The sequence below is a fragment of the Chinchilla lanigera genome, unplaced genomic scaffold (genome assembly GCF_000276665.1).
Source record: "Chinchilla lanigera isolate Chin_1 unplaced genomic scaffold, ChiLan1.0 scaffold00018, whole genome shotgun sequence".
NCBI classification, from domain to species: Eukaryota; Metazoa; Chordata; class Mammalia; order Rodentia; family Chinchillidae; genus Chinchilla; species Chinchilla lanigera.
In genome coordinates, this window is record NW_004955419.1 from 5121546 (window position 1) to 5132869 (window position 11324).

The window sequence follows — 11324 nt, forward strand, 5'->3', positions numbered from 1 at the left end:
CAACAAAGCAAAACAACATAACACATATTTTGAATGTTTTTAGAAACTTTGAAAGGAAGTAAACGGAACTGTCCTATTGTTTAAAGTTGGGACCAGTGTAGTTCAACATTTACTACTAAGAAACAAAACAGAAACGTTTTTGAAGTATTTTGTTCCAAAATAGGACCCGTAGCATCTCCCTCTTCCGCAGCGAAAAGCTTCTCTTAATTGGGCAGCGTGCATCCGCCATGACGCAGGAAGCCACCTCATTGGTCCGCGCGGTCGGGACTCCGGTAGCTCTTCTCTTTAGCGCTCAGGGCGCCGCCTCACTTTTCTTCCTGTAAATCTCTTCCTCCTGGTGGCCTAAACTTCTAGTCCAAAGGGATCCGGACCCAGCCAGGCCGAGTAACTGCTTTAGGATTAGCCAGAAAGAAGCGGCGGGCAAGGCCTAAGGGTGAAGGGTGCTTGGTGAGCCTGGGTAAAACTCTTTATCTTCGGGCCTTCTTTACCCTGATGGTTTCCGCTACTGTCTTCCTCCTTCCCTTGCTGGCCCCTAGCTGCCCCTTGCTTCCCGTCGTTGTCTGCAAGAATCTGAGAACTCGTCCGTCGCCCTTCGGGCGCCGCCTGTGCGAGCGCCCCTCGCCCGTCCCCGCCTCCTGCGCGCCTCCCTGCCGGCCCGCCGGCCCTCCGCGCTCCTCTTCTGGCTCCGCCTGCTCAGGCGCGCGCCTCCCCTGCTGCGCCTCGCCGAGCGCGCGTCGCGCTGTTCTGTCCGACCCCTCATCTCTCTCCCTTACCCAGTGGCACCTCCGTGTTCCCTAAGTTTGATTCTGCCTTGCTGTGCATCTTTTCCCCCGTTAGCTTTACTTCCTTTACACCGTCCTCCCCTTCTGACTATTGGTGCCCGGCCAGGGTGGTGGTGGTGGTGGGGATCACCGGATTAGGCTCCTGATCCAGGCTGCCTCTGTCTGGGTTTAGCAGATGGTGCAGAGGCGTTGTGCTGGGGATTAATTGGAGGTCTCTGCTTTTAAGAGCTCTTGCCCGGTGGGACATATAATAGCGCCAGTGATGAGTCCTTCATGAAGGAATTAATAGTGTTGGAATGCGTAGAGCAGGAGATACTAGAGGGTTTTTCTTCAGTTTTTTTTTTTTTTTTCAATACCTGCTGGATCCTTGAGCCTGTAAGGTCAAAACTGCACTTTCTCCCTCAAAGTAACCTTGTTTCTGATGCAGAACCCGGTGCTAGTCAAGTTCTCTTATTAAACAGTTGCTTGTTATTAAAACAATGACATGGTTCTTGTTTTAAGCAATCGAAATTGACAGGGCTTCAAAGACCATCTAAGTCCTCAGGGAAACAGATGAGAGTGATTATAGATTTAGCCATCCTTTTTTTTTTTTTTTTTTTTTTTGGTGGCGCTGGGAGTCAAACCCATGGCATCGTTCATGCCAGACACGTGCTCTGCCGCTGAACTATTCCCCCAAGGACCCAGCATCAAACTCTTGATGTTCCTTTTCAAGTTTTTCTGGGGGAATTTTTACACAATTTTTCAAGTATCTTGTAGTCTTAGTAGGAAAACTGACGATAAACGTAGATAAAACCACCAATCAGCGAAGCAGATTCCTCCTAGCCATTATGCTAGTTCGGTGTGCATTATTCAGAAGACAGTAGCTCACCCATCAGGCTCCTGGAATCAGGTATATCTAGGATCTGTTACCAGGTCCACTATTTGCTAGAAAGCTTGGCAAAGAAACTCCCCTTGTGTGAGGGAAGTTTTACCTTCTATGTAAAGAACATGATAAACACTTTCACACAGGGTTATGGTAGGGATTTGTTGAAATTCTTATAAAAATTACTTTTAGGTTCCTGTAAGTTGTAGGATCCCAACCTATGAGCCCGCTGTGATTTAGATTCCTATCTCAGTTCCTTGCTCAAACCAGCAAAAAGCTTGATGTGTTGCCCTCTCCCAGGTACCATGACAACCCTGGATGACAAGTTGCTGGGGGAGAAACTGCAGTACTACTACAGTAGCAGTGAGGATGAGGACAGTGACCACGAAGACAAGGACAGAGGCAGGGGTGCTCCAGCCAGCACTTCCATCCCTGCAGAGGCTGAGCTGGCAGGCGAAGGCATCTCAATTAATACAGGTACTGGAAAACCCTGAGCTTTGAGAACAGGATTTAAAGTGTGTATTAAGTGTGTTTCAGTTACAAGTCTCCTGATTTCTTTTCTGTAACTTTACTCTCACTTCCTGAGATAATCTCAGGTTGTCATTTTTGTATGTTTCTAGCCGTTTTACTACACAAAGCAGATAATATGCATGACAGCATGGCAGTGAATAGATTGGCCTGGGTTTGAATCCTGAATCTCAAATTAATAATTATTTGCTATCTCACAAACAGGAGTTTGAGTATATTGGTAGTACAGATTTCTAGAAATGACACATTTTACTTTTTAGTATGGTGCTAGGGGTTGAATCCAGGGCCTTGTGTATGCTAGGTTAGCACTGTCTCACTGAGCTACATCTCCAACCCCATTTGTACATTTTAATATTGTCTATACTGTAAAAGGTGGTGGCACTGTTTATAGTTTAATCAGCAATATATTACCGTGTACGCTTTCCTTTCCCTCCTACTGTATTATTAGACATTTTGGTTTTTGCCAGCCTAATGGATACCTCGGAGTCCTTTTTTTTTTTTTTTTTAAAGAGATGGTGTCTGTTTATGTTGTTCAGGCTGACCTTGAACTTCTGAGCTCAAGTAGTTGTCTTGCCTCAGCTTTACAAGTAGCTGGGACTATAAGTGTGTGCCACTGTGCCCAGTTTGTCATTTGTTTTTAATGAAAAAAAGGTAAAATAAAATTTCATAACAAGATTCATAACAAGATGTTAGGAGAATAACAATAGTTATTACATTGTATATTATTATCTTTAAAGTAGTTACTTAGAGTATAAGGTATGGACATAAAAAATTCTCCAAGAACTTTAATATGTTTGTAATATCTTTCATGGCTGGAAACATAGAACTGCCTTATTCTTTCTAAGTGTTACTTTATTTTGCTCTGAGTGAGCGGATGAATCATAAATAACTCACTTAGGGTTGGACACTGGGTTAGTCCTTTACTTATTGCAGAGTGTGCTGTAGTGCATCTTATTGTGTGTAGACGACTATGCCCTGTGCCAGAGGACTGGGAGCTTCTCTATTAACTGTGGCACAGGTAGAGCAAGCTTCAGATAGATGAGAGCTCCTGCCTTTGTGTGAAGTGGTCCATAATTTCTTGCCTTTTCTTGGTCACATGCACGATTACCCCGCACAGGTCCAAAAGGTGTGATCAATGACTGGCGCCGCTTCAAACAGTTGGAGACAGAACAGAGGGAGGAGCAGTGCCGGGAGATGGAAAGGCTGATCAAGAAGCTGTCTATGACCTGCAGGTCCCATCTGGATGAAGAGGAAGAGCAACAGAAACAGAAGGACCTCCAGGAGAAGATTAGTGGGAAGGTAATTAGCAGCAATCAGGCTTTTTCAGAAGCCACCCTGGCTGGTAGAACTGGACTTAGTGATTCAGGAGGTGCAGGTTGTTGGATTTGGCTTCCAAGAAACTACATTGTACAGGAAAGCAGAGAGCTGTTTCATAAATCAGGCATACCCAGGTTTGAATCTCAGCTCTGCCACTAGTGACTGTGGGAAAATCTCTTCCTGAGGCCAGTTTTTCATTTGTTAAATGAGGTCACTATGTTGTACCCCTAGGGCTATATGGATAAAATGCCTGTCACCTTGACTGGCCCTTAGAAACTGCTGAGCGAATGTTAGCTTCCTGACATTGGTTGATGTCTTGTTTTAGGCCAGAAATAACCCTCTGAAGGTGGTGGGGTTATCCCTATTCTACAGATGATGAAAGCAATGTTTAGAGAAAGTGACTTAGAGTAATTCAAGCCACAGTGGTAGGAGCTAAGATTCTAACTCACATTTTTATGTTCTTTCTGTGATTTTAAGGAGGCATTATCATAAAAGCAAACACTCTGGAAGATACTTGTAACCATTTCCCTGACTTTCCCCTAGTTTCTCAGAATTAAAAGCACTCTTCTGGCCTTCCGGCCATGGAAGAAAGTCTAGGAGTGCTGTGGATTGGTTAGGTGTGGCCTACAGCTAGAATCGCCAAGATCAGGGAGTGGATAAGACCAGTAAGCCAGGAGTCATTCATCTTTAGTAGGAGGATGATTTCAGCATGTAAAACTAAAGCAAAGATGGTAGCGGGTTAGAAAGAGCCATCTGGTGGATTAAAGGGGAAGAAAATTGGAAATAAGTAAAACTGAACTTAGAATGGTTATGACAGTAACAATATCTGTTCTAATCTAGTGTGATCTCCAACTCACCACCTTCTAATGTGTACAGGATTAGGTAGAGTAAGGTTTACTACAGGAGCAGGGATACCTTTGTGCACCAGTCAGGAGAAGGAAAGCTTCGTTAATTAAACTGGCCATAGGGCAGTTTGCCTGCTACTTACAGCTACTTCTTGATACTTAGGCAAGAGACCAGAATAGAGTATTGGGGAATGATTAAGCAAAATATAACATATTTATATGTAATTTTATGAAACTACTTGAAAACATAAGAAATATCTATAAATTATTATTAATATTCACTAAGAAGCAAAATGAGTTATTGCATAATTGGAACACCCACAGCTGCTGCTATGAAAGCAAAACTATTCCAGCATGTAACTGGTAATAAGAAAAATGAGTTCTCAGCGTGTATATGACCACGAATGTGTTGTATGCAGGGCAGAGATTTTGAGTGTTCTTTTTGAAGTTTCTTCATATCCTGTTGTCTTTTTTTCTGCTTGTTTGCTTTTTGATACTGGGTGTTGAAGTCTGAGCCTTTGCATTGAGCTATCCTCTCCTCCCCTCTTTCTAATCTTGAGTGCTTGTTTGGAGTTCTAGCAGGGGAGGGAAACTACTCCTATCCCCTTGACCGAGGAAACGGTTCTCCTCTTTCAGAGGTGATTGTCCTTTTTGACTGAGTGCGCAGCTTTGGGAGGGACTCAACATGCAGTGGTGAGGGAGGGTGGGACACCCGCCTAGCCAGCCAGATCAGCCAAATCAACCCTGGCGATCACTGGGGTGACAGATGTTGCAGTCAGATTGCTGATACATTCTTTTTCTTTAATCTTGAGGCAGGATCTCACTAAGTCTGTTGACTTATCAAGGCTGGGCTTGAACTTCGAGTTCTGTTTCAGCCTCCAGAGTGCTGGGATTATAGGCCTGTGCCACCAAGCCTGGTGTCCTGTTGCCTTAACAACAACACAACAAAACAGTGAATAAAATAATATCTGTCAAGGCAAAAAGAAATAGTGTAGTGAAGTGATATCTGATGGTACCTATTTGGATTGAAAGGCAGTATGGTATTGTAGTTAAAAGCCTGTTTTGTTTCCCATTTTGGAATACAGTTTACTTTTTACCTAGTACAGTGAACATGTGCAAAACCTATGATCCAATTGTCCTTTTCCTCATTACACATCATAGGGAAACCTGTATATTTATACCAGCAAATGTGTGTAAAAATACTTAAAATAGTATTATTCATTTTTTTTCTATTTTAAAGAGTAAAAGAAGGATAACATAATAATGGGGGGGCTTACCAAATTACAGACAAAGTGGTAGGAAATTATCAATGGTTATTGTTTTACATATTGTTATCTACAAGATAGTTTCTCAGGAAAACAAATAGACAAATAATAGTGAGCTATAGACAAAAGAGGTAGGAGATTATCAATAGTGATTGTACTATACTTAGGTATCTTCAAAGTGGCTTCTAAAGAAAATAAATAGAACTATACATGAGTGATCTATTGAATAATCATTAACTATTCTCAATGGTGGTTGTAGTAAACACAAAATAGTAAACATGCATCCATTTATGAAATAGGATAGGAACAATACAGACAGCAGAGTTATGGATATATCAGTAGGAAAATATCATTGGCTGCTGTAATACATGGTGGTATTTTTGAAGTGGTTTCTCAGGAAGACAGAGATACACAAGAAGGATCTAACAAGTAGTTACAGCCTAAGAGTTTTCAAAAATCAAGTGAGCCGTCTGGGGTGAAAGCCATTTTTTGGAGCATTTTCTCTCCAGCCTGCCGTCGCATTGGGACCCCACAACCAGTTAGTGTCCTCTCCCTAACTGTCAGCACAGGCAGCAGGAATCCTGCTACAGACTTCTCCGGAGCTCCACCACAGCCTGTACTGTCAGGGGAAGAATGGCTTCCAGGGAGTCTCTGCAGGTATTGTGCAAGGTCTTCCTGGTATATAGCTTCCGAGTGGCTCTCATGACCCCGGCCCACAGGACCTCTGACTCCTCGGGCTTAGTCTGCATTCTCATGTTCTGTGAGTCCTTGTTCAGCAGCTGCTCCTCTGCTGACTCTGGACCTTTCTGGTTCTCAATGGCAGGAGCAAGAGTGGCCTGTTGTATGGCATGTATTCCCAGGGGTTTTTTCGTGTTTGAATGGTTCATACACATCTGTGTGTGGGCATCTGCAACAGCCGGTGCTTGGTGAGCCAGTTGTGTCATTGCTTTTCTGTGTCATGATAGTTCTCAATTGAGCGGCGGCAGCCGGCCTGAGGGCCAGCGTGCAACAGCGCTCCCAGCTGCATGGCTTCCCGTGCGCCGGGGGCCCTCCCTCTGGGGGCCTACGAGGCAGGAAGCCAGCCATCTGGAAGACTGGTGCTCCCCGCCTGTGGCTCCCTGTGCCCTGGGGGCCCTCAGTATTCATGATATAAAAAAAACCTGGAAAAAACACAAATGCCTATCAATAGTCCAAAAGATAAATTCTTATCCATGCAACAGAATACTATACATCAATGAAAATGCACAAACTACAACTACGCAGCAAAATGGATGAAGATCATTAATGATGTTGAATAATGAAAGTCAGAAAAATGCATTAACTATGGTCTTTCATATAACATTCAAAATAGTCAAAACTAAACAAAAGACTATTTAAGGGTAAATAGATGATGCAAGTATGAGTAAAAACCAGATTATTACACAAAACCAAGGTCATGGTTTGCTGTGGAAGAGTGAAAAATACTTGGGATTATTGAAGAGCACAGACAACTTCTAAGGTGCAGGCAGTATTTTGTTTTAACATGAATAGAGATTGTATCAGTGTTCATTTAATTATAATTCATTAAATGATATAAATAAAAAAAGAAAGCCTGGGTTTTAAAAATCTAATTGGAGTCCTGGTCTTAGTTTACTACCTATGTGAACTTGTGCAAATAATGTAAAGTCTTAGAACCTCATTTATGAAGTAGGGGTTATAAAACTCTTTTTCTGATGGGGTTATCAAGAAGCCAGAGAGCCAGGCATGGTCGAGCATACTCATAGCCCTGTCTACTTGCAGACCAAGTCAAGAGGATTGCTTGAGTTCAGGAGTTTGGGGTATTTCACAATACAGTGAGACTCTGTCTCTTTCCGTCTGTCTCCCTCTCTCTCTCTTCTTTTTGGTCCAGTACCAGGGATTGAACCCAGGCCCTTGTGTGAAGTAGTTGGATGCTTTGCCATGGAACTAGATTCCCTCCCCTGACCTCATCTCTTAAAAAAAAATAGATAATATGCATAAAGGACTTAGCATATGCCTAATGTATTATAAGCACAAAGTGCATATTGCCTTTGTCACAAGTGTTGACTATGTCTTTATCCTTACGTGCCGATTCTCTTGCAGATGACTCTGAAGGAGTTCACCATGATGAATGAGGACCAAGATGATGAGGAGTTTCTGCAGCAGTACCGGAAGCAGAGGATGGAAGAAATGCGGCAGCAGTTACACAAGGGACCCCAATTCAAGCAGGTTTTTGAAATCCCTAGTGGAGAAGGGTTTTTAGACATGATTGATAAAGAACAGAAGGGCACCCTCATTATGGTCCATATTTATGAGAATGGCATTCCAGGGACTGAAGCCATGCATGGCTGCATGATCTGCCTTGCTGCAGAGTACCCAGCTGTCAAATTCTGCAGGGTAAAGAGCTCAGTTATTGGGGCCAGCAGTCGGTTTACCCGGAATGCCCTTCCTGCCCTGCTGATCTACAAGGGAGGTGAATTGGTTGGCAATTTTGTTCGTGTCACTGACCAGCTGGGGGAAGATTTCTTTGCTGTGGACCTTGAAGCTTTTCTACAGGAATTTGGATTACTCCCAGAAAAGGAAGTCTTGGTGCTGACGTCTGTGCGTAACTCTGCCACCTGTCACAGTGAAGACAGCGATCTGGAAATAGATTGAACCGATGGTCTTGTTGCACAGATTTCTCACTGTTTGGTCTGGAAGACACATGTCTGTGTTTATTTTTGTTCCTTCTTGTGTCTCTGGCTTTTCAGCTGTTCTTTGTAGTCTCTTATTATGTGGAAAGTAAAGACATTCTTAGATTAAATCAGAATGCTGAGTCACCTTTTGGCCAGCAATAAAGTAACCTAAAACTATATAAACAGGAAGCCAGGCTTTTGAGCTGTTTACTTAAGATTCTCTAGCATGACATCTCTGTTATTGTTTCCAGTCATTATTTACATGGCATCCTAAAACATTGTCCTGGAAATTGCCTTATGACTTTCAGAGGTCTCTGCCAGGTCTGAGAATAGAAGTTTCTGTTCCATGTGTTATTTGCAGTGGAAATCATGCATTTCCCTAATCAAATGATTGTAATTTATATTTACCAGTAATCAGATCCATAGCTCTATAATGTAGTTAAATGTTTTCCTCAGACCCTCTTCTTCCCCAGGATCTTGTTTGAAGGTTCCAGGTGAAGCCACGGATGTAGTTATTGCTGGCCTAGCGTGTGTAACACTGTAGATTTGGTCCCCAGTACTGCCAAAAAAAAAAAAAAAAGAAAAAAACGGTTCTGGAGATGTGTGCTTGCCCTGTCAAGGGGGTGACTGCGCCTGCTGGGGTAAGTGGCTTCTCCAGCACTGTGAAGCCTGGAATGAGAGGAAGGGTTTTTGCTTACTGCTGTTGTGATACTCTGCACAGCCAGTGTTTTATTGACCCAAACATTGGATCTGGGCTGCAGCTGGAAAGCTCGTTAAAGGAGGATCTTTTAGGTGCTATCTCTGGTGTCTGTCTATTATTTAATAAGGTAACAGTGTTTAATGTAGATTTTTTTTAAAGAATTTTTTCTGGATTACTGGAAAAATAAATCATAGTAGAGGAAAACTGACCAAAACACAGAAGCCAAAATAGATAATTAGAATAATCTCTAATCCTATCCCTCAGAGTAAAACACTATTAATGTTTTGGTATATTTCCTACCAAGGTGTTTTCTTTGTATACATAGACATTTTGCTTGTTTTTAAACAAAGCATTGGGATCATTCTGAACATACTGTTTTATAGTATGGTTAGCTAACAATATATTTTTTTCATATTACTAAATTTTCTTCTATAACTTTTTTAAATAGTTGAGATTCCATTGAGTAGATATACTGTAATTTGCTTGATGATTATCTTTTAGAAAGATAGCAAACACTTTTTTAATTAGAAAAATAATAGCCATTCGTTGTAGAGCATGTAATGAAAATCATTAAGGAAAAGAGATTTAAAAAGCCATTTCACTAACCAAAATAAACTCTTACATTTTTGTAGGTATCTCTACTTTTTTTTCTCTTTTGTGGTATTTATAACAGTGGCTGTCATTCAGGTTGTTTCTTTTAGTTTCTTATTTACAATATACATCCTAGGATCAGGGAAAATACAATCTGGGATTAAATATTAGTTTTTAAGTTCATGGTTTTGTTTTCTCGGCTGTTCTGGCTTTGATTAACTAGAAGAGTCTACGTGATGTGATGTCTTTAACCAATAAGAAGAAAGTACATGGTTTTTCTGACTACGGAAGCTCATTGAAGAAAGTGGAAAGCATAGAAAATTATTAGAAGCAGAGACTGCTCTTGTCAGCATTGTGAGTTTTCAGTATGTGTAATAGTTGAGAGCTTTCAAATTTTGTTCTGTGCTGTGCCCTATTGAATATTACTGTCCTGCCTCAGTACTTATCAGATTGATTCAGGGACTCGTAAGGAGGGCTGAGACTGATGAGTTCCAAAATGAATTTTTCCCATAAGAAACAATGTAGTTAGAAATAATTTATGAAAGTTCCCCAGGACTTTCCTGTTATACTGGGCTAATGTAAGCCTTTTAGGCTTAAAGGTATCATTCTTAACCTTTCTGGGGCCCATGATTAGCACTTAAAATGCATGGAAGTACAAGAGGACAAGTGTTTTCTGCACTGTTCAAGAACTACTGTGAGACTGATGCAAGTGCCGAGGGCTGGAACAGTTTTTCTTGTTAAAATGTGACAGAGGACAGAGGAGTGGTGGCGCACGCCTGTAATCTCAGCACTCTGGAGGCTAAGGCAGGAGGGTTTCCACGAGTTCGAGGCCAGCCTGGATTATATAGTGAGGACTATGTTGTCTCAAAGTGACTACTGCAGCAACAAAGTGACTACTGCATTTGAAGCCGAGGAGTACCAAAGTATGGCTGTGATAAATACTTTGATATGTTACTAAAATTCTAAATAAATAATTTTTAATGGCTTTGTGATATTCCATCATTTGTGTACACATAATTTATTTAACCAGGCCTTTTGTACTGGATATTTAGATTACTAGTGTTCTGCTAAAATAAATATTTAGTATCTTTGTTTTTTGGGCCATGTTCCAAGTTGTTCTCATGGTACAGTTGTCTAGAAGAGGAATCGCTGGGCAAATGGAGAGGAACTTTTAAAACAGCTTTTACGAACCATCTTCTATTCTTGGAGATGAAAATACACACAACCTTGACTGTCCTTTTAAGAGACAGAAATTTGAAAATAAAGGGAACGGACGCTTGGTGGGAAATCCTGTAACATTACATCTGACTCAGATGTTGAAGCAATTGCATGGGCTTTGGAGTCAAAATAGCTGGGTCTGGTCCTGTTTCTGTTATTTGAGAGTGCTACAGCTTTTGGCAAGGGATGCATCCTTCCTGAGGGTCAGCTTCATATTTAGAATAGGAACCAAGCTACCTGTTCGTGGAGTTAGTCTGACAGTGGTTCTCATGTGCAATGTCCTGGTGCATCAGTGTCACCTGGAAGCTCGTCGGAAAGGCAGATTTTCTGGCTTCGCTGACCTACTGAATCAGGAGTGCTGGAGCTCAGTGGTAGAACACTTTCCTGGCATGTGTAAGACCCTGGGTTTGATCCCCAGCACCATACAAAAAAAAACAAAAAAAAACAAAGAAACCAAAAACAAGTTGTAGGTCCTTTAGCAGTTAACAGGGGAACATTAATAAACATTAAAAAATGTTAATGAGGGAAGGAATTGAGATAGTGC

The 11324-nt window shown here is 41.7% G+C and overlaps 1 protein-coding gene across 1 annotated transcript; it reads left to right on the forward strand.

Moving 5' to 3' along the window:
• Positions 1–1944: 1944 nt before the first annotated feature.
• On the forward strand, positions 1945–10547 carry Pdcl (phosducin-like; the record flags this gene model as incomplete). The annotated part of the gene is given in 3 exon segments (XM_013513301.1): positions 1945–2121; positions 3290–3471; positions 7700–10547. Coding segments are annotated over 3 exon segments (906 nt in total). The 3' UTR covers positions 8252–10547.
• Between the last annotated feature and the right edge of the window lie 777 nt (positions 10548–11324).